This window comes from Dermacentor variabilis, unplaced genomic scaffold, assembly GCF_050947875.1.
Source record: "Dermacentor variabilis isolate Ectoservices unplaced genomic scaffold, ASM5094787v1 scaffold_12, whole genome shotgun sequence".
NCBI lineage: Eukaryota > Metazoa > Arthropoda > Arachnida > Ixodida > Ixodidae > Dermacentor > Dermacentor variabilis.
The window spans coordinates 47,729,151-47,752,906 of NW_027460280.1; the positions used below are offsets into that span (position 1 = coordinate 47,729,151).

Genomic DNA, 23,756 nt, shown 5'->3' on the forward strand with positions numbered 1-23,756 from the left:
ATGCACAGAAAAAACAAGAAGCATTGTCGCATGCATGCAGCAAAATATAAGCTCATAAGTAATGCCCCAACACAATACAGCTACTTACTCTTCTTCGCTCATATCCAGTGGAATGGCTTTCAACACGAGCTCAGGTCCCATGGCCTTGACAGCAGTGGCTATGGTTCTGTCTACCGTAGCACTGTTGGAGTATGCCTGAGATTCACGCAACTCTGCTATCTGGCTTAACGGCTGTAAAAAAAAAAAAAAAAACACGAAGTCTGCACTGAAAAACAACAGGCGCCAATCCAAGCATTTTCATATAGCACAAGCTTATACAGGGAGTCCCACGTAACTTGGGCTAGACATTAAAAATATGCAAAATGCCACGTAGCTGGGCAGAACCAAGGTAGTGTTGAAGATTATAATTAGATGAAAAGTGTCAAGGAGAAAATTCTAGCGCAACACGAAAAACTCCTGATACAGCTTTCTGTTGCTCAATACGTGCTACACAGAAGTGTTTTCTGAGCGGTAAAGACGCCCACAATACATGCGAAATTGCTGCGTGACTGCTTGCCCGAGGCACTTTGCGTGTCCTTGTGGGCTTCTTTCACGCTCAAAAAAAACAATTTTATGTAGCACATATTGAGCAACAAAAAGCTGTATTGGGAGTTTTTCATGTTGCTCTACAATTTTCTCATTGACACGTTTCATCTAATTATAATATTTGAGAAGTTGATTAATTAAGAATAATTATCTAGTCAGGCAGAATGAAAATAATAATCTCCAAGCGACCGCAAACATTAGCTTGGTTCTGTCCAGCTACATAGCATTTGCATATTTTTTAATGTTTGGCTCAAGCTACGTGGGACATCCTGTACAATCGTTCTGTAACATGATCTACAAAAAAACAAACCTCAAGCATGTCAGTGGCACATTTCTTGCCGAGGACCTACAGAGAGTCATGAGTTTGAGTGAATTGCGAAATGCACTGCCACACTTCAGAGAGCAACTATAAACATCCTAGAATGTGAAAACATACCTCAAAGCAAGTAGCCCACGTCAAAAGCACCTGATCCCAGACTGACGCAAACTGGTAGTGTAATGCTCGCTGCATGTGCTCAACAACTTTAACACCAGTGGTGTGGCACAAGCTATTCACGCAACTTGTGTTTCCTTCCTTGTCCAGGCAAGCTTGAAAGCTCTGCTTCAGCAATGTCTGAAAATGTGATTTAAACAAGTGCTCATTTGGTGCATTACTTGGCTACAAAGATTTCAGAGCACTAGGTATTATTGGCAAAAGTATAAAACGGCAAGGGCTAGGTTACTTTACCAAGATTTATTAATGTTTCAATAATATTCAGTTTATTCAAATTTAAAGGTTGCAGTTGGTATACCAAATACAAGCCAGAATTGCTGCCACAAAAACTTGATGTGCAGGAAAGCTGATTTGTAGGCTTGAAGTGCAAAAATAGATACCATAGAAATACAATAAGAAATGTTTTTTATATAAGAATTTTCCTTTCAAAGGTCTGCACATAAGCCAGTAAAACTGGTTAACTAAAATATGAGCTGCTGGAAATTTATCAGGTTATTTTATTTCATGCCCAGCCCACGTGAATATCATTTTTAAAAATTGTGCACACAATTATTTTTTTTTTCTTTCTGTCACCTCAATTCTCAGTCAACATTTTAAAAGGGTTTAAAAAGAAATTCTTGGCATCTGGTTAGGTGCAATTAAAAGAAAAATTTCGAATGTAAATAGCAGGATTGAGCACGTGTAAGCCTCGTGGTGCAGTAAGCTGCAACAAACATGGCAATCAAATCCACGATGCCAGAGATGAGAACGGCGACTTGTTGTGTGACACAAAGAAGTCAAACTTTTAATAAATTTATTTGTTCAATTTAAAGTGCAATATTGCATGTCATACCAGTTTCTTCGCATACTGCTCACTTCACTTCATTTACCCCAAATTTTAGTTCGATGACATCCAAAAGTTCCTGATTGGAAACCTTTGTCAACAGACCCTTTATTTTGAACACTAGGATGATTTACTTCAATTTTGGAATTGGATTTTAGTCAAATTAATGTGTGAAGTGTAGTGGCTTTTTCTGTGGTAACTTACCATCAGCACCATTGCAGCAGTGTAACTGGTATCTGACCTTCCACTATGCCAGCTGTCCACAATAATTCCAACAAATTTTGGAAGGTTGCTTAGGAAGAGCTCAGCAGAGGTACTAATAAAAAAAAAAACACACAAAATTAATGGCATCGCTCTCTTATAGCATGCAATATGATCTGCACAGTATTGAATTTGCAATTCCTTTAACCTTTCAAGATTAGCCAGTGCCTCCTGAACAGTGACAAGCCACACATCGTAGAGCTTGTGATCTCGCAGGCCAGGCTTGTAGTCGTAGAGTGCCTGAGCAGGGTTTGACAAATATCAGCATGAAATATTTTGGAGGTATAAATGTCAAAAATGAAATTGGTAGTATTAAGTACTCACATTGACAAGCTGTGCATTTAGCTCTGGGCTTAAAGCTACAGCAGGACGCGGCCTTGAAGAAAAGAAGGACTGCAACATGACCAAGCCACACCGTACGACCGTCTGGAAAAAAAAAATGTGAGGGAATATTATGGCCAAAAATGACCAGAATTAACAATAACAAGACGTGAAAAGGCCTCAACAACCACAATATTAAAAAGTAAGTATGATTTTTGTGCTAGCACAAGACCACAAGGAACATGAACACAAAGAGACAAGACTAAATAAGATGTTTCTTTGTGTTTGTTCATCCTTCTGTCCCTGTGCTAGCACAAGAATCATGAAACCTCACCAACTAGCAGAGTCACAAGCACTGCAAGGTGTGATCTACTGACATCTGTAAAGTACTGCATCAATATTATGTATATCTGTATGTTTTCATGGCAAGTCTACAAAAAATTTAAGCCACTACACACTACATTGAAATTTAAAGATGCATCATTCAGCTGATATTTACACAGTTAACCATCACAAACATTTTCAAGCACGTGAGGCATGAATGGGAAGACTCGCAATTTAAGAGGGCTAGTGCAGTGGCTGCTCACAAGCGACAATTGTACCTTCTAGCTATCCACACTCTACAAACTTTCGAAGTCTACAATGTGCAAAAGAACACGATAACTCACAGGGTGGCCGGCCCCCATGACTTGGAGCACTGCTTCGCATGTAGCCTTAACTTCTGCCTGGGGAAACAGGTGCAGCACCAATTTTAAGAAGCCAAAGATGTGCAGGGTCGACACTGGCAAGGACGTTGCTGCACAAAAAAAAAACACAAAAGAAAGACAAGACACTTTAATCAAGGCATGTCAGATGTGATGTCATAAGGTACAAATATGCAACACAGAAGAGTGCGATCTCAGCTTTTTTCTAACTAAATCAATGTAGCAAAATTAATGCTGAACACAAGAGCTTACACATCGAAAATTTACACTACAGTGGATTGCTGCGACTAAAATCGGACATAATGAACAAAATAATATTCTTTGAATCCCTGTAGACAAACATGCATCTGCCACCTCACTTTTACTTCCAATAGGTATAAAAAAACATTTTTCTCGTAGCAAAAAGGGTTTTATAGTGCTCACAGGGTTCAACAAGATTTGCATTATGCAGGCCCCTTCCCTAGGACAAGTGTCAGGCCGAGAGACACCTGTGCCCATTTAAATAACCATCCTCCCGCAGCTGAGGTGGACACTCAACCACGAGGCCACGACTGCAGTCCACTCATTTCACCGCCCATTTCATGGTGCTATGCATCGTCATGTGTGGCATTAAAGATCCAACATGTTGCACAGCACAGGGCCAACTATAGCACACGCTCCACATGGCAATAAGGTCAAAAGCTCACATCCCATGTGTGGTACTACGTGCATCACAAGTTATAAATGTGCATTGGTTGTCAGGATGTATTTTGACTCAATCGCTGAAGCTTGCATTGCTTCGACACAAGGACCAGTAAGTGTTTCAGGCACACATTCAGATATCCATTGTCTTTGTTGGCCAACGCATGGCAGATTTAAAAGACTTGTTTGACGATATGTCATGAAAGCCTTCCACTTGTTGAAATGTACCAACACGAAAATGCATCCTCGTTCACTATGTAACTAGAAATCATCCACGTATGAAAAAAGGGATTACTACCCCTGTCACACTGGGCAAACTTAATGTCACTTAGAGTGAGTGCATATAATCATCAATGTCACTTACAGGCTGTCACATGGAAAGGATTAGCAACACTTGTTGTAGAACAAACTCGCCTTCGAGCATGTTTATCAAACGAACTTTACGGGATCGAAGTGTGTAGCCTCAATATCAGTGCTTTAAAAAACTATTACTCACTGTAGAGTCTGAAGTAATGCTGAAACCACTTTTTCTGTGATTTCATATGTTATATGCATGACCACGTCATATACAGTCAACTGTAATGAAAATCACCATTCTTCCTCTGCTTGCCTTAAATGTAATGCTGTCGTTTTCTGGCTCGCAACAATAGATAGTTAATGTGACTGCAACAAATTACCTTATTTACACTAAAATTCATGCCAACTTCTTAACTATAACACAATGTCATTTCGGAAAAATTGGCTAAAATACCAAACAAATAATGTGCATACCTGGTGCATATTGATTTGCCAATTGACACTGCCACCAGATCCAGAAAACTCCTTTCCCATTTAGCAGCATGCCAAGTTCCCTTTGTACAGCCAAGTGTACTCGCTCAAAGTGTCCCTAAATTAGTCTGTCTGACATTGGAGAGCCTGTTAAGCTACCCAATGTGCAAAGCATTATGAAGTCACCAGTTATAAACCTAAAGTAATCTCCCATTTCAATGTGAGGTCACTATTATTGGAGAGCTTGTTTCACTTTGCTGGCTCATTCCTTCCACAGGTTCTTGCATTGCTAACAAGTACAAACTAAATGACAAATGTCATTGCATTGTCTCTTGTTAAAATTTGCTCTACTCTAAGCATTTAGGAATGCACTCTTTGCATCTTGTTATTGTATGACAAACAGCTTCAATTTGCAAAGGCTAGGCTAGACCAAGGAGTAAGACATTTAGGAGGTGAAACTCCCGTCAGCGCGAGCGAGCGCGGGCGACCAGATAAAGTCACAATTGTTGTATGCGCCGACGGGACCATATACGGTGGCGGCGCCATGCGGCGCATCGTAGAAGCCACAACGGAAAGAAAAAATGCAGCAACTGCGCAGGCGGCTCCGGCCAACTCCGGCGCGCTCTCAACGACAGTAATTTCTTTCCAGGCCGCCAGGCACTGCCAGCACGATAACGGCTCCGCGGGCTTGTGACCTTTTCTGGTCGCTGCAAACAGCGGAGTTTCCACTCCTAAATATTTCTTGCTCCGTGGGCTATACAGAGGTCTCCGTGAGATTCTTACCAATTTATTCAGAGATAGAGAAGTATTCTTACAGATTTGGTAGCAGCACTAGATCAAATGTATCTACATAAGAGCATAAATGAGCAGAAAATTAGAAGTACTAGAACACACCTATCTCACCACAAGCTTCACAATGCTACTACAGATGCAAGACTGATGTTGGTAGAGTAACTTCAGAGCAACAAAATCAATGTGCACTTCCTTGTACATCTTGCATCTCGCAATTGTGTCCACTAATTAAACCCAGTTTGTCTGTAGCCAAACTCATTGGCGTTTTTTTTTAAACATAGGTGAATGTGTGGTAGACAGTAAAAACAAACATCCTGGTAAACTGAGTGGGCTGGAATCCGAATGAAGTGTTCAAAACAATACAGACAGAGAGCCACTTGTATTGAAACCAAATTTTTCAAATTCTATGGGTCTGTTCGATTCGCACCACTGTGAAACAGTTCACGGCGGTTCACGAGTAGTTCACAAATTGTGCAGCTCTATTCCTGAGGTGCAGGCCCAGCGAAACACTCGAAACGAATGCAAAGGTGCAAACACGGTGGCGGCGTTATTTTATGTCAGACTAAAGTGCACGGATTGTGTACGTTTGAGAGGCCCTGATAGGCTTCTGGAGTGCAAGTACACACCACACTTGCGTAGGCACATCAGACGTGCGCAAGCGGGGTTTTAACGGAGCTCGCGCCCATGTGCTGCGTCGTCTATTGCGCTGCTGCTTCGCACCTGTATGCCTGCACCAAGTCGGCACCGACAGCCAAGTGGGTGCAGCAAAATCATGAACCAGCCATGCACCTTACCTGCACCTTTTGAAACAAAGGTCGTGGTTCAGCGGGCGCCATTGCTGCACCGCTGAAACGAATGGCAGGGTGCGGCACCTCGTGAACTGGTTCAGGTGGTGTAGGCGAATCGATTGTACCCTATATTGTGCATCAAACATCCTCTTGAAAGCACCACGCATACGCAACCAGAGCGCGCACATGTGGTCGGAGCACGCAGGAAGCAGAGTTGAACAATTAAACAAGTCAACAGAATCAGCAGCCAGATGGAGGAAGGTGGTGGGGAGGGGCACTGGCCTCCCCACCATTATAGTTTTCTCACAGTTCTGCAATCCCCCATTTTGATACTTTTTCAAGCAACCCAGTTATAACGATTATCGTTTATAACATTTTTGCAGCACTTGAATATTGTTAAAGGTCAGTTTGACTGTAACAGGATCACAAATCCACCAAAGAAAAATAAGATGCGGAATGTAGGCAGTCGATGACACCATCAATGCGAGGAAGCAGGTGCACGTCTTTTCTTGGTTATACAGTTTTACCGACAGGAGCAGCCCAAGGAAATGATTCTCGTATAACTCTGGTAGTTAGTTATATTTCTGACTGGATGTGAAATTACTTTGCACTCTGATGTGGAAGGCCTTCTATTGACAGGACAGGCTGATCTGGTGTCAAACATGTGACAAGTGCGTGTATTTGGTACCTCTGTTTTATGCGCCTTCTGAGCGAAATCAAAAACTTTCGCGTGTCTGAACAGCAGTATAACTAGGGCTTGGTGCTTCTGCGAGGAAATAGCCTTGGTAATTATGCATGAGAACTCAGATTCGGTAGCACAAACATCAGTAGAGTCCAACGTAGTCCCATTGCTTAGTGCTCCAATGCAGATGCTGCAGTCTTTTTCAAACAGGGCAAGACAAATACGCCCCCCCCCCCCCCAAAGAGTACAACGGACTTGGATGAACAGTTCAGCACCCATAACTGAGCTCTTTCATCGGTAAAAGAAGCCATTCAACAGGGCACGAGGATATTTTTTTTTTTACACAAAGCAAAGGCAAAGGCTCAATCATAACGTCAAATGAACTTGAATCGGTGTTAGAAGCATCAACCGGCATGCTGGCTGCGGACCAAGCCGGTAGAAAGAAATTTTGAACTATGGTGAATGTCCTTGGATCCTACACCTGTACTGATAAGTTTCGGGGCACTGGTCAGTCGTGTATTCAAGGAGTATAGACGGTACTGAAGGCTAGCCTTTTACTCCTTCAGCTTCTTCACTGCCTTCTGCCAGTAGCTCCTCATGTTCTTGCTCCAAGAAAGCATGCCGAAACTACATTAACGGCAGAATCGGTCAAAAAGCGCTCCAAATCTTCCTCCGTGCTGGCCGACAGAATAAACACATTAGACGCACCATCTTTTGGGTACCGGGGCACACTGAGATTGAGGGCAACCAAAGGGTTGATAGGACCGCTCGCGAGCATACAAACCGAGCGGACCTAAACAGAGATGCTGAGGATTTCATGACAGTGATCCGAACGTACTCTGACATACTAAATTACCATAGAGGGACGAGGATCAGATATCCCCTACCCCACAATACACTCACTTAACAACAGGCAGTTTACTGGCGAAAGCTGCAGACAGGAACTTTCCCAAATTTGCATATATGTACTCCGCAAAATGTTCCCAAGTCAACACAGGGACACATGGCCATGGTGTGGCACAACACCCACACTTTATCACATCACATAGGGGTGCAATACGAATAAGACATTTCACAAAATAGAAAATCCGAGTGCGGAGCCGTGGGAGAGCGTGCTTTCCAGCGGCAACCCTAGACTCCAACGGAGGCTGGTGGATCATGCCCGACGAGCAGCCACGCTCAGTGGTGCCCTAGAATAGGGGCGCCAACCATGCAGGCCGGAGATGGTCATCAACGAACAGAAGATGAAGACATCCGACCTGACCGCTGAATTACTCTTTCTAGAACAATAAATTTTACTTCCTCCTCCTCCTCCTGCTTGAGCAATACTGAGGCTTCCTCATTTTCAACATGTTGGTGGTAGGCCCTGTATGACTTTCCAACAAACGCTCTAGTGATTGGCACCCCCATGTCATCACCCCCATGACACTTCAAGTACACTTTTGTCTTATGAATGCTTGACATGCTTTCTGTTGACAAAGCGGCTTGATGGTGAAGTGAGTGCTTGTTTTCACTTAACCTTCTCTCAGTCTACATTGCCATGCAGCAGGGAAAGAACATCCTTTGTGAGCTTTCCTAGTCTTGGATATTTGGGATACAATGGCCCACAGTGTGGTAAAAACTCATGTTCCACTAAATTTTACTGTAAAACATTGAGGCAGCCAGTGTGGGGCAATTTTGGCACAATATTGTGTTTTGGAGCAGGATGGCACAAATGGCACAGCGCTTCCACCCCTGCACGAGGTCATGAAAAAGTTTAGTTCCCAAAGATTATATTCTTTATAAAAAACATGGGAACCTTTTCAGGGTTTTACACAAGGTGAAGTTAATCGTGAAGTTGAATTAACATAAGTAAATTATTTGCACCAGATATTCGTTGAAATGTAGCTCATCTTCAGATGTGCTTCCCACTTAAGTGTCAAATTAGAGGCAAGTTTAATGAGTTGCTCCTGAACTTGGTGCACACCTGACAGAACCACTAACCACACACCTTCATGTACTAAATACTCGACATACAGCTCAATACTACAGCATGTTCAAACCACAGAACCATATCAGTCAGAGTCCATGAGCATGAAGAGCTTCGTCATGATAGTTGTCTTCTTAGAAGGATGTATCATGTCAACACACTGTACTAGTATTATATCCTACAGTTAACTTTCTTTTCTTAATAAAGTTTAAGTGAAAATGTGGTTGTCTTAAGCATGTAGTGAAGGCACATGCCTTCACTACATTGTGTTTTGTAGGCACATGCCTACAGAAAGCAATGTTAGGACATGAATCAAAACCCAGATATTCAGCACCACCCGTCCTAAATGCCGAAGCTTCAGTCACAAGGCCAAGAGTTAATGTTTGATTGGACATCAGCAAGTGATGAACAATAATAACAGTTGCTGAATGCCTGCAGATGTTCCAAACAGAGCCACTATGTACAGTGCAAATACTAATATACTACCTCAAGTACCACAACCCTTATGAATGAAAACCAACACAGCAAGCATTGGCAAGAGTCTGAGAAAGGCAATGTCAACATCAGGGGCATGTCACTGCGAGTGCCATGAAAAAAAAAATCAATGCTTAAAAAAAAATTTCCAAAATCTGCATTGAGCATAGTTTCAGCCACAACAACAATGCATGCAGCCGAAAGATTCATGTAGACCCAATCTCTGCAAACTTTTTTTCCCAAGATATATAGTACACCCACACTTATCAGCATCTGGTACATTCCCGGCCATATTCACTTACACTCAGTTGCTCTGGACCAAGTACATGTGAACAATTCCATTCATGACTGATACTGAAAATGGCCATTACAGGGCCATATGCACTTGCACTCTCATTCCCTCACACTCACAACTCTGGAATAAGTATCGGTTACTGTAAGTGCACCCAACAGTGTGCCAACCTATGATACAGATGTGTCCAATGTGCCTTAAAAAAGAATGCCTGATGTCAGAAATGGAGCATGTTTAATATACGTGTGTCATGTGCCACCAACAGTCATCACAAGACATTTGTAGACCTAAATAAACAAAACAAACCCAAGAACTTAGACTTCACAAATGAAGCTCACCTGCCGATGACTTTACAATTGGGAGGCAAAAAGCTACAAGAGCAGGCACTGCTGGGTGTGTAAGTGGAGCATCAGCTGCAGCCATGATGCTGCTGCCAGTCAGGACGTTGCAGATAGCCTTCTGAGCAAACTTGCGAAGCTAGTTGAAAAAAAAAAAGCACTGGATAAAAAAACCTTTTCAAGCCATCATACAAGGTTACAATGAGAAAACAATTCAGCTACAAGAATCCCGATCGAAATAAACAGAACACAGTGAAATAATTGTAATAAATGCCTCAAGTAGTTTCAAAAACCTGTTTTTCTCAAAAAGAAATTGTAACCATCAGACTGAGCAGCCTAACATTGGCCATGACATAAGTTCTCATTTTAAATCTGATTATGAGGCAAACTACGCTCTCATAAGTGCACAAAGCTACGTATACACCAGGAAGTCACTACGAATTGTCAATGCACTGAACAAGAGCATGGAACGTATGTATGCACATTGGAGGAAAATCACACCAAGATGCTCATACAAATACACTATCTACACCAAACATGCATCCAGCTGGATGTGGGGCCCCCACGGAATGCCTTCAGCAGCCTCACAGCAAATTAGACAACATGACCAGGCACAAACACACCGAAACAAGCTTTTACTTCTAAATTCTTAGGCTATCCCTACAAATATGCACTATAGTACAGTAATGCTTGCAATTTGCCAAGTCCTCTCAGAATATTTAAGTCAGCCAAGCACTCTTAATATTGTGCAATACATAAACATCTCATTTCTTATTACTCCTTTCCTGATCACATTACGCCCTGCTTTACTTTTACTTGAAGTAGTGTTCCAACACGATGCTTTAACTGTAGCGATGAGAATTTATTGATGCTGTAGTGACCTTGAAGCCCACAATGTAGTGACCTTGAAGCCCACAATGTGAATGCATTGGACCGACAAATAATCAGAATGTGCAATTAGATTTTTGCACAGCTCAATAAGCTATGGAAATGAGCTAAATACTATCCCTGGAAAATTACATTTACAAATTGGCACAACAAGTTGCACAAATTGACAAAATGTTTATACAGTCGAATCTCGTTAATTCGAACTTCCAGTTTATTCGAACTGGCGCCGTGATTCTGTCAAAGTTATGTGTATTCCAATGGGTGAAAATGCCCAGTAATTCGAACGAGCAAGCATTTGCGATGGTTAATTTGAACATACTGCGCTCCAACAATGCTCTCAGCAGTGCACCAAATCACGTGGGAGCACCTCCTACCAGCCTTGCTCTGAATCCGCCATAGAGGAAAGGCTTAGGGGAAACCCCTCAATGCCGCACATCAAAGAAAAAGGGAACCGTGGCGGAAACTTCACCCCCTCTCAAATGGCAAGGTCTCCACTTCTGAGTCACACCATAATGCCCCAGCCACACTAGCAGCAAAATGTGCACCATGGGAGGGATCGGTCCTGGGCAGAATTTTTTTGGTTCGCCACAGCGGCAAGCGAGCCGTGAGCAGAGACCAATAATGAGTGGCCCCTACAGTGACGTACGCGCAGGAAACTGGTACCGTATATGTGCAGACCCACCCGAGCGCTTGTTTCGCACTGTCGTCTGCTCCCACGTCAGCTCTCGCTCATGCTCGTTTTAACGCAATCCGCCTCTTTCATTTTCCTGTGCTGCCCTCTGCCGCACGCCGCTGAAAACGTTTTGGAAGGGTCCCGGGGCTTTCGCCAGTTGATTTGTGTACCTGCGTCCACGTTGAGTGCGCGTCGGTTGTGCGTTTCGTGGATCGCGGATCATTATTAATGGCTTCTTCAGGACAGCATGTCATTCCTGAAGCCCTTCAGCACTCAATGACTACTGGGTGAGCAGGCCTGAGTGTGCTTTTCTGCAAACAGTGCGGCCGATAAAGGCACACCGAGTTCCGTTTGGCAGCACGGCTGCCTTGGAATATGTCACTGATTTCTGCACTTGGACGTCACTTTTTGTATTCCTTTTTCACATTACTTAGACGTTTTGCATATTCAAAAAGTCTTCGAGCGCAGCCTTCTGCGTCGGAGTTATTAAAGCGGTGCACTTGTTTACATCAACATCTACAGCCGCAGGTCGTTGTTATCGTCAAATATTGTGGAAAAGGTCCATCGCTGATATGAAATAGTGTCAAAATGTAGCAAAACATGCATATCTGCACATATGTGCCATGTTGTTACACCCTTAGACGAGTCAATATGAGCGGCCGAACCACTTAAACAACGGCAACTGTGATCCAGATACATGTATTACGGGCTGTTACCTCATTCTCGATTTTCTTTAACTCCATCATACTTACAGTTTTAGCGCGCCATAGAGCATTATTAGAGAAAACTGTGCTCGCATAAGTGCTCATTTGTAAGCTATGTTCTCTCACGAAAACGCGCGGATGCCACCGCTCACACAGCGTCGGTATAACTGAGCGAGGCGGTTGTTTATGCTGCTGTATACTGAATACACAGTCTCTTGTTTGCCGCTTGACGAAGAGGCAAACAGTGCATCTCTGAAATTGAAAAGTGTGTCGGCAAAGCAACACGTACAGGCCCACCCATATACGTAGCGAAGGCGGCCGACAGCCTACAGGTAAGATGACGTACAGATGTTGGCACAGCGCTGTGTCGCCGCTTACCGCTTTTTGTGTACGCGCCGTGCAAAGTGAAGTGTAGCCGATTTCAAAACGCTAAGGCCAGAATTGAACTATAAAAGCAGTTTCGTTCGACCTAACTGCTTACATTTCAGTTCAGGTCCACCGGTAGCAAGTGCACGAACTCAACAGCGCCAGGTTAACCTTCGCTGAACAGGATCGACATTGGCTCAAACTTCCTAGGCACGGGTTGAGAGGGTTAAAGCTTGTCCATTTCAACTTGTTAGGCTTGCCCGACTCATTTTAAGCACGATTAATTATATATACAAGCGAAGACGCTGTCGCTGTTGTGTTGTCGGTTAGACTGCCGATCGCGCGGGGTTTGGTTGAACGATGGTCGGCATGCTGATTTTGCCGGTGCCTTCGACAAAATAGCCTGTCGCAGTACAACTCGGGCTCATCGGTTGCGTCGTTGTCAACCTGGTATGATAAAAATGTTTCAGTGACGCACAATAGTCGGTCAATCATTGGAGCGAGCGTCTTGTCGGTCTCGTATCGACCTAGCATTGCTGCGCCTTACGAGTACGTGCAGTCAGGAACGCGCTGCCACCACCAGCAAGTAAGGACCGACGCTGCAGAAAGACTTCGTCAGCAATGTGATGTACTTAAGTGCCACCCAAGTGCAACGCACAGGTTTTTCGTTAAATTAGCGAGCCATTCATGAAAGGCGGCAACTACCTGGCTCACGGTGTAGTCCGGGCAACTCGGACAATGCCCTGGCCGCTTTCTCTTTTAAAGTGGAGTTGCGGTCTTAAGCTACGCACGTTTTCGGCACCGCACCGACGTTGAGTTACCAGTAGAGTTTCAACGCGGTACACGGCACGAGTGTTTGCAGCAGCGCGCGTCCGAGCATTTTTTTTTTTTTTTCGGGGGACTTCCCGGCACGCCCGGCCACGCGCGCTACCCTTCCAAAACGTTTCACAACTAATCTGCTAGGGCAGGGCGCATGCGCCGTCGCACCATGAAAGAGGCTGATAGCAGTAAGCGCCCCGTGCCGCAGAAAATCTGACATCGACGTCCCACATCAGCATCCACCGTCGGACGTCGTTTCGACCAAAAGAATTTTCAAACCACTCATGCCTAGGCCCTCCATGTGGCGCAAGGAAGTTACTGAACTAACTGAATTTCTCAAGGTAAAATACGCAGAAAAATCATAAACTACGATGTAGACACACCCTACAGACATGATAGCGTCGGATTGTAATTTCACTATGTGAGAAAACATAATTCTGTTCCATGAAAACTCAAAGAAACCCCTTTTCCAGCATTTCTACCATTCATAGACCGGCCACGGCATTCGCCATTTGCATGCGCCGGCGCGCCAGCATCTAGGGGGCCACGAAGCGGCATGCCCGTTTCTTTGCAATACATGTACCTACAGATGGCACTCGCCTCCGCCGCATCGTGGTCCACACAAGAGGCCGCGTTTCTACCAGAAAGCCCGCCTTCATGCTAGCATGCGTGGCCAGCATTTCCTGGTAAACATTACAGTTACATACGCTCCAATTGCCGAGAAGCGTCAGAAGCAGTGAGGGCGTCAGAAGCAGTGAGTGACGAGAAACGTCAGAAGCATCTTTGAATGCTATCGCATTCGACTCAAAGGCGAACCTTAAGCGTCCTCCAAATTTTTTGGTTGGGCTCGTTCGCACTTGTTTTTTTACAATGACATTTCTAAACTGAGACATCCCGATGGAAAGGGTGTTAGAGACAGTGCACCATATCCGATTCTGCACAACAAGACAGGTATACAAGGATGCGAAGGCATCCTCATTCTCCTTGTCTTTTGAACGCAACGACGCCGCAACAGACGGGAGCATAACATGATTATGACCAGCAGCAACAACTTCGTCATCTTGATAAGACATGACTCGCGTTAAGAATGCAGGACAAAGAAGGCAAACAGAGCCCCAATCTGTCAGCAGTCGAAGGAAAAAACACGTGAGCACGCAGAGGGAAGCAGCCGTGGAGGTGCAGCCCGGCCTCGACACTCTGCTGCTTCAGTGGCAGAGGTAATTACTGCCATCCAGCAAGCTGGCGGAAAAGCAAATCCGATTCCCTCCCACCCTTCCTCGCAACTACACTTCCCTTGCCCTCCCTCTCCCTCATCTTCAACGGTCTCCGCGCGTGCACGCCCCCGCCTCCACACCGGTGTTGCCAGCCCCGCGGGTCCAGCGCCAGCTTAGCCTGCTTTTGTTTCGTTTTCTGCCATTACCGGGAAGCAAGCATTGGCTGGCGTGGGCAGTTTCGTGGTTCTCACTCGCTGTGTGCTTACGCACCGCGATATTTCACGACTTGCACCGTTCGTACATCGTGCTATGGTGCACGAATACTTCAAGCACACGTCCTTTTAATTATAACAAATTTTCGGGCTCCTTCGAGTTCGAATTATCGAGAGTCGGCTACATTCTAAGCACTATGTTCTTTACCCCTTTCAGTGTGCATAATCATCATGATCATGTACATCATCTCCTTTCATGTGCTCTGCCTGGGAGTGGCCCAATAAGAGTGTCGATTCAGCCTCTGTTTGTCTTACAAGATGTGTGATGTCACCAATGTTCCCACCTTAGTCACTGTCAAATGCACTCTGCTTTTCATAAAAAAATTATTTGCTACATCAGTGCTTTTGCATCTTTAACTTCTTGTGTTCGTGTGTGTTGTGTTTTTGTTGAAACATGGCACTGCGTATGCCCCACACATTGTCACATGTACTACATACCACATCGTGCCCATTATTCTCCACGTGACACTTTAGCCGACAGGTTCCTTGTGTGCATTCACTCCTGCCTTCAAGATTTGCTTGTACTGCCACTCCAAAACCAAGTCAGCATCTCCCACCGTGGTGGCTAAAGGCCGATTTACGCTCGAGCTGCACCTCCTGCCTGCTGCACGCGTACGAAAAACTGCACCAGTGTCAACATGTGCAGTTTTTCGCACGACCGCATGCATGCGGGAGGTGGGCTGTGCGGCTTGAGCCTTAAGCAGTTATACGTTAAGCAAGTCATTGGTTAGGTACGATGGTACACAAATTACGAATGTTCTGTGCCAAAGCTTCACATAAGACTGCAACGTGGGCAAGTCTGGCTGTTTAACTATATTAGCAATGCTGATTTACAGAAGGCAGACTGTAGAAAGCACAGTTTCTCATTCCTACCTTAGGTCTGCTGTGGACAATGTATGGAAACATGAAGCTGAAAACTTGCAGTGTAGACGACTCGCTCCATGTGGCCAAATCCAATGTCTTCAAGCAGGAACTCAGCAAGCACAGCAGCTGAACAAAATATGAAAATAATACATTACTCTCTTGACTAAAGAGAGAATAAAATTTATGCGACCTACGTGCACCATGGCATCAGGAAGTGGTTATTTACTAAATGCATTCAAAATAAAGACGCAAGTTTATGCTATGCGCTCAATGAATATGTGCCTACATCGCCACCCATCATAACTTACAAAAGGGACACTCAAAGGGAAAAATTGTCATCCACCCAAATTTAGCACGAAACTACAAAGGAAACCCATACGAGTATCTCATGTTCAGTAATTTGATGACAATTTTCAGGTGGGTGGATTAAAATTTTCCCCTTTACACCGGCTTCCACTTAACTAATTTGCCATATTCAAGGTCCCAGTGCCTCGAGTGGTCGATTAACTCGCCCTCACTCTGCGATCTGCTAGGCTCCTGATTAGTTCAGATGGCAGAGTGACTGGCCCAGAAAGGCGTTGATCCTGGCTTCGAATTCCAGACCAGGATTAATTTTTCTTCAACTACGAGGCTTTCTTTCCGAGAAACCCGTACAGATTTACTTCGTAGCTTCATGCTACAGTTCGGGTGGATGACAATTTTTCCCTTTCTTGCACTTTCCTTAACCTTCTGGGCTTCCGCAGAACTGATTTGCATCTGTTCTTCCATAGAACTAACAAGGAACAATGACAGAGAGGTAATCTGGAATAGTGTTATGTGTGTTGGGAAAGTTAAAGGTGTGAATGGCAAGTTTCCTATTCCTTTATTGCTAAAAAATATTCTTGAATGACTCCATTTAGGATACTTGAAAACTTTAAAGCAATATAGTATGTAGTTGATGTGAGCTAGTGAAGGCACAAATGGGCTTGGGAGGATGTGCTTCTCGGAGATTTGGGCCCCTTACACCTAGTAGGCACAAGCTCCTGCACATCCCAATGAGTAAAACCCTGAGAAAACAATATGTAATTGGACAATTCAAACATGGTCAGTGAAATGTGTGGTTAACATAGGTGAAGAAAACAGTGTTCATAATAAAGTGTGTTAATGTTAATAAACACAACCTCCCAACACTGATGCAAGCATTAGTATACGTACATTTCGAAGCAGCATCACATGTGTGGACTGTGCGTACGATTGCATGAAGTTGATGCACATTGTTGTTATCCAGGAAAATTTCTTCCTAAGTACTGCAGCAGGCACCCTACAAGGAGAAATACACATACACATATATATACATATAAGGTGACAGTTGATCAGCAAGAACTGCATTATATAATTGAAAAAAATTAAACCACACACCTCTTAGCAAAAATTGCAAGTAAAGCAGCAGCTGACGTCCTCGAAATATCAGCCTCAACAGCCTCCAGTGTTGTCATCAGAACAGCAAAGTACTCGGTGTCAGTCTGCTGACCACCCTTCGACTTTATGATTTCAGTTGATGCATTGTACATGGCTAACATTTCTTTGTGCAGTGCCGACGCCGGGTCCCATTTGTGAAGCAGTCTGGAATTGGCAGAACAGAGGAGAAGTGAGCATGAAAATGCAAGAACAAAAATTAATGCACATAATTTAAGAGCTTTGCAATCTTAACAAGAATTTGTGAATGTTGCAGTTTAGACTTTTCCTTACACTGTATGTGTTGACATAACTGCTACACATTTAGCGATAATTAACCTGTGATGTACAGAATAACATTTCAAAATTTGGGACAGTGAGGTCAGCCATACTATGGAACTACAAAACTGCTATGTACCAACTGCTATGTAAGTACTATCTGCCTCTGGCCACCACCATGGAAATCATTACATTAACAAGACGTTTGCAAATAGTGGTGGATGCTGAAATGTCATCCAAGGAGATGCTCTTAGGCAAGAGAATTTTTGTGAATACAAGCCCAGATGAAATGGCTGCAAGCATAAAAAGCCAGCAGTCTCACAGAGGAAAAACAAAAAAGACCTGGGTTTTTCTTTTTTACGACTTGAGGAAGCGGACGTTAGCAAGAAAAAAACAATAGCCCATATTTCATACAAATAAATGCACATTTACAACTCACAGTGAAAGTGCCATGATGATGATATGCACTTTTAAAGCCTTTAAGAGCTTAAATGCACAATCAAATCAGAAACTGTGATTGGCAGACAGCAACACAAGCGCTACCCAAAGAAGGTGGTATTTAAAATTTACGTGACCAATGTGAACAAACAAATCAGCATCAGAGAAACACATGAAAAAAACTAATCCACTTGCTTGTTCATGGTCAGAATGGAGCCAAGTGTCCAGTCTGATTCTGCAGTGTGATTGCTTTCAGTTTCAGCAATGCTGAGTCGATCCTGTGCATCAGCTTCCCCAACCAAAGAAGCTTCGTCATGTGCACAACCATTGTGCTGCTGAAGTTGCTCCACTGTCAGTGTTCCGCCACCTTGAATGAATAAGAACAGGCAGCAACTTCAGTTCAGTAAAGGGGAAATGTGCATGGGTAAACATGCCTGCACAGCAATAAAACTTGTACAGAAATGAACATGAAACAAAAAGGTGACTGTTTGGGCATGTTGGTCGGACATGAATGCAGCTTTTTACACACAAGACGAGAACGAAGGAGAGGCTGTTGTAAGTCTGCACTCGTCTGTCTCAGCCTCTCCTCTATCATCTTGTGCGCAAAAGGTTGCATTCATGAAACAAAAGAAATATATATATCCAAGATTATTACAACAGCTGAAGACACACTCAAGAAATGTAGTTATGCTAAAGAGGTAGTGTATGCTTCCAAAGTAGCAAACAGGTCCCTTTTGCCAGAATAAGAGCCTTGGTAAGCCAGAAAACTGGTGGTCCTTCAGATTTTTAATTCCTGAAGCAGTTTTCTTTGTTATTAGATTATGGCAACAACTGGCCAAGGATGAATAATGAGGATTAGTAAAATGCATCCCAAAATAAAGAAATCAAGCTAGCAACCTTGCATAGCTTTGCCACAGAAGAGAATCCAACAGCAAGGAGACCATGAAATGTGATAGCACAAAATGACCATGCTGTCACAGCCCCAAAGAGCATGGCTTTCAATTTCAAATGTCTGCACTAATAAGTCAATCTTATGGCACACAGGGTGACAACAATCACATAATGGATCCTGCATAACTAAATTCATGCTTACAAAAAATTACAAATAAAATTTCTGTCCAATTTTTCGTGTAATAATGTGACATCTATAATTACCAATTTTAAATGCATGTGTAACAATTGCTCCACAAGCTTTTTGCTTGACGACATTTCCTTTGGGTGGAGCTTCACGTGGCCAGCATTACAGATACTACCCCAATGTATAGTTATAGAAAGGAAAAAAGATCAATGCACAAAAAACCCATTACATAATGTGACCCTTCAAATGAAGGATGTTCCATTATGGTGTGACATGAGCTTAAGAGTAACCTACACAGATGCCTCTGCTGCAACCATATCAAGCTGGCACACATGCGCAAATAATCAGCTGGTTTTGAACAAACACTGTTAGAAAGCAACACAAACACAAGACACACAGCTAGAATTCAGTTACAATGAAGCGCCGTTTCCAAAAAAAAGGAAACTTGACAGCTTAGGGCACTATAAAAGTGTTGCGGTTAGCATACTGGTCTTACAAAAGCTGGAATCACTTTTACTACCTACCTACAATAACTATTCCCAGGCTTACACAAAGATTTTAGAGTGCTTATAGTCAAATATACACATACACATTTGAATTATAGGTAACTATTAACAGGCATTTCAGCACAGACAGTTACATTCCGTCATTTTTGCCCTACACTTCACTTGAGTGGTATCGCAGCAATTTCATTTGCATCCTGCACACAGCAAAGCTTTGAGAAAATTACGCATGTACATTGACATCTCTGGTAAAAGCAGGCATTCTAGAAAGCAGATGCAGCTCTAAGAGAGAAGAGCTGCAGGGCGAGGGGGAACAGCCCCACCTCCTTTCACTAGGGAGTGCCAGCTGACATGCAGATAGCTGAGGCTGGTTACTACACAAAGCAAAAGTGTTTCAGAACACAAATTCTCTCCAAACAGTCACATGTTTGCAGTTGAAAGGACAGAGGAGAGTACAGTGTCCACCTCAACTATGTCCCGGCGCATTAACTGCATTGATGCATGGATGAAACTCGAAGATGTGTAAACTTGTTAGCAATGGTTTCGTAAAGGAACTAAAAGTAGCATAGTTTGTGGCACAGCCTTGCTGCTCTTGTTGGTCATCACATATGCACATAGTGTGTGCCCTGTTTGGGGCTGAAAAGAGCATTTCTGCTCTTTTCTTGCTATGTTCTACTAGTTTTCTAGCTATGTTCTACTAATTGCCCATGAAACCATGCATGTATGCCACAACTACTTTAGGACAAGGTGCATCAAGATTAAGCATATTTGGCCATTTTATCTTCCAGATCAAGTTCTCCACTAAGGAGGGCAGTAGCTCCAGTGGAAACCCTGCTTTCTCAAGCCAGCAAATCTTCACAACCCTATCCTTAAGGTCTTCAAATGACTGGATTCGAAGTTTAGTAGGACCTTTTTTGAGCGAAGTTCATAATACCAGCAGGCATGACCCGGAGAAAAGTCAATGACTAGATACAAGAATAGCAAGGACCTGTCTTCCAGTGCCTCGCATGTGTTCAAATCTTGGCAGAAACTCCTGCAACATTTTCTTTGTTTCAGATTCTTCATCCGCAACGTCAGCCAGGCTAAGTACAGGTAGTGACAAAAATGAAAGCCAAAAGACGAAAAATGAGACTGCTCCTTTCTGAACTGTGTACTGTGATATATTAATGTGCAGAAGTGTCAGCCGCTAAAAGCGCGGCGACATCAAGTGACAAGACCTGGTACACCGAATACCGTTTCGTCGAGTGCCTCCCCTTGTTCTGTGCTAAAGTTTACGTCGGGCAGATGGGCTGGCGCGCTAATAGACAAGACCAGGGAACATGCTGCAGCACTCAAGTCATCTCCCCAGAGGTCAGTTGTATTTTGGTTCTAGGAACTGCACGTGCACAGCCAACTTTCATGACATGCCTGACATGAATTGCCTTAAGAACAAAACAGGCAATTATGCAAAATCACAGAAGTTATGGCCACTCATAACCAAGATAGTGTTTACGTCAGCGTTCCTTCGGTACATCTATCAGCAAAGGAGATAGTCTACTTATCCACGCACCACGCATGGCGGGCAGCAACATACACGGACAAGAGGAATGGTTTCACCCATAGTGACCTTTTCAAACGCAAAATGATCTGTTAGCCCGGTACTGGGTCCTCGTCCACTTTTTGTGCTTCCTTGATTTTGTCTCTAGCCAGTTGGCGAAAAACACTGGCGGCGACACTGCATATAGGACAGAGTGGGCACGCAGCACGGCTTGCCTACGCTGTCAATCTGCACAAATTGTCCTGCAGAATCGTAGCTATCACAAGACGTCCATGCACATTGACTCGCAGCGCACATCCGTCACACTGATATTTCCCAAAGTTACTTGACAAGCAAAGGTTGCTGATGGAGAAACTAAGCACATACACAGAAAACACGTGTCCGGCATACCAACCTTTGGAAGGGAACGCTCCAAATCCGAAGACCTTGCTCTTCGCTTCATCACGAAATTTTCGTTGATTCGGGTTGGCGCTACTGCTCTGACCTTTGCGAATTCGGTTAGTTTTTGTCCTTGAAGCCAACGGCTTTTTAAAACCTTTCGTACTACTTCTTTTGCCCGACATCGCGATCGCACGTGCCCCTGCCCACCGTTTTGAGACGCAAAAGGCAATCGCAACATGGGCTGAGTGGATTGGCTTGTATATTCTAAAGAAGCAAAAGCCGTCAGAAGTACCAAACGCTAGTTGCCTGCCTACATTTTTACCAGAGTATTTTCCTTACCTTTGCTTTATAATCGTTGAAATAAATTGCATTTTATGGTCCTGATTGCTAAGAGAAAGAAATGTTCCCGCAACATGACCTGCTAACTTAAACCGCACGCTTAAAACTATCGAAGGCTATGCTCATTTATCTCTCTATTTCTCTCAGTGTATTTCACTCTTTTTTAACCGCGGCAATTAGAAAGTCTTCTGCAGGCTTCCTCTTTTTTTTTTTTTTTTGAACAATGCAAACAGCAAATTTAGGTTTTAGTGATGACGTCATTGAGATTTAAGTGCAGATCTTAAAGGCTATGTTTTTGCTGGTTTCATGTGGCGGAAGCGATTGTAGGAGCGGAAAACACGTCTGTTTGACACCAGCTATCAATGTGCATGATGTGCCATTAAGAAAGTGGTGCCATCTTCCGAGATAGGAACTAAATTCACGGAAATACCTGTGGTCATGAAGGAGCTTTTGTATACATCTGGGAAGGAGCAAATATAAGAGCTCTTGGCACAGTGGCTCTAGTTCTGTCATTATTTGTGTCCAATACAACTTGCGACTGAAAACTCGCGTATGACCAGGTATGACTTATAACCACGACCCACTGTATAGTAGGTCGTGCGTATAACTGTATCTTATTTTAAATGCAATAACACTGCGGTTTGCATCGGCCTGCTAGCTCAGTCGGTTAGAGCGTCGTGCTAATAACGCGAAGGTCGTAGGTTCGATCCCTGCGCAGGCCATAATTTTTTTTCTTTTTTTTTTATGGTGAATTCTCGTAATATAAAGAAGTAAGCACACACGCGCGAGAGTTACCAAGAAATAGTACTCTGCTCTATGGTGAAAACTGTCACTCCGTTTCCCACAGGTGCAACGCTGTGGAGGCTAGAGAGACTTCTTGCGGTGGCTGCGTTCGCGCTTAGGAATAGTTCGGCGTTTTTTGACCAATTTCTGTGAATAAGTTCCTTATATAGGCTCAGCTTGGAAGGGAAAAAGATTATACGATTAAAAACAAACAAATCATGTACTTATACGGCTTCTAATACGTTGTTCTAGATCAACTTGTTTTTTAGTTGTTTTGCTTATCTAGTTATTTATTTGTAGCCCGTCGTGGAAACCATCTCGTGAATGCCCGCACGAGCAAACGCCACTGGCGAGCAGCGAACGTGCAGCCGAGCATAGAAGGAACGTGCAGAGTGATACATATTGGTGGCCGATTTGGCTTCCGCACGCATGCGATTGCGTACGGAAGCTAAATGCGGTAACTTTTTCTAGCAATACAGTCAACACAGTTGCAAAATATATTCACGAACTTCCTCATTAACAACCAGCGCACCGTACGTAATGCGTAATTTTAGCTTAGCTATATATATATATATATATATATATATATATATATATATATATATATATATATATATATACATATATATATATATACTTCTTATATAATTTTAAGGGCAATCTCGGAAATCGATCTGTTAGGTCAGGCAGCCTAAAAGAAAATGCAAAATTATTTGGGCTAAAGCACGTAAAAGGGCCGAGAAATTGAGAATTTGCTCCGAAACGACATACTCTGAAACGATTAAAACATTCTCAATCCATTCTACATCAGCTGACATATTTGCAGGGCCCGATCAACCTACAGTCTAAGGAAGAGAGCTGCAGCCCCCTTTGCAAGGAGCGTCCTACAGCAATTCTATAAAAAGGGGCCTTTAAAAAAAAGGAGAAGCAAGGAAAGTGTAGCGCGAAGAGCTAGGCGACGTGCCCTTCGTGCACAGTTTCTCTTCAGTGGCTCGACAAGCGCTCGCAAGCAACCTTCATCTATTTCTCTTTTGTAACGACAGTCGCCGCGCGCCTTCCCCTCACCCCCTTTTATTATTTCTTTTTCTAATTTGTTCACAGAAAATACGTAATACGTCCATCTTATGTTTCCAAGTCGATCTGCGACGAACTTGTTGACATGATGGCAGAGGAGACGGATAGTTGAGGCGCTACAAGAAGTCAAATTTTTCTC

General features: G+C 43.5%; 1 protein-coding gene and 1 non-coding gene across 2 annotated transcripts in view; one reads left to right on the forward strand and one right to left on the reverse strand.

Moving 5' to 3' along the window:
• LOC142565850 (RRP12-like protein) overlaps window positions 1-21,655 on the reverse strand; it is a 63,754-nt gene extending 42,099 nt beyond the window's left edge. The window contains exons 1-13 of the mRNA XM_075676399.1: window positions 21,435-21,655; window positions 18,118-18,289; window positions 17,170-17,373; window positions 16,966-17,071; window positions 15,781-15,897; window positions 9,972-10,110; window positions 3,152-3,279; window positions 2,487-2,588; window positions 2,311-2,402; window positions 2,106-2,217; window positions 1,022-1,198; window positions 896-931; window positions 89-231 (exon numbers count right to left, since the gene is read on the reverse strand). Of these exons, the coding sequence (XP_075532514.1) occupies window positions 89-231; window positions 896-931; window positions 1,022-1,198; window positions 2,106-2,217; window positions 2,311-2,402; window positions 2,487-2,588; window positions 3,152-3,279; window positions 9,972-10,110; window positions 15,781-15,897; window positions 16,966-17,071; window positions 17,170-17,373; window positions 18,118-18,289; window positions 21,435-21,603 (1,697 nt within the window). The 5' untranslated portion in view covers window positions 21,604-21,655. The remainder of the gene's footprint in view (window positions 1-88; window positions 232-895; window positions 932-1,021; window positions 1,199-2,105; window positions 2,218-2,310; window positions 2,403-2,486; window positions 2,589-3,151; window positions 3,280-9,971; window positions 10,111-15,780; window positions 15,898-16,965; window positions 17,072-17,169; window positions 17,374-18,117; window positions 18,290-21,434) is intronic.
• Window positions 21,656-22,408: 753 nt separating this feature from the next.
• TRNAI-AAU (transfer RNA isoleucine (anticodon AAU)) lies at window positions 22,409-22,482 on the forward strand. The gene has a single exon. It is a non-coding gene; the product is annotated as a tRNA-Ile (tRNA).
• The last annotated feature ends 1,274 nt before the right edge of the window (window positions 22,483-23,756 follow it).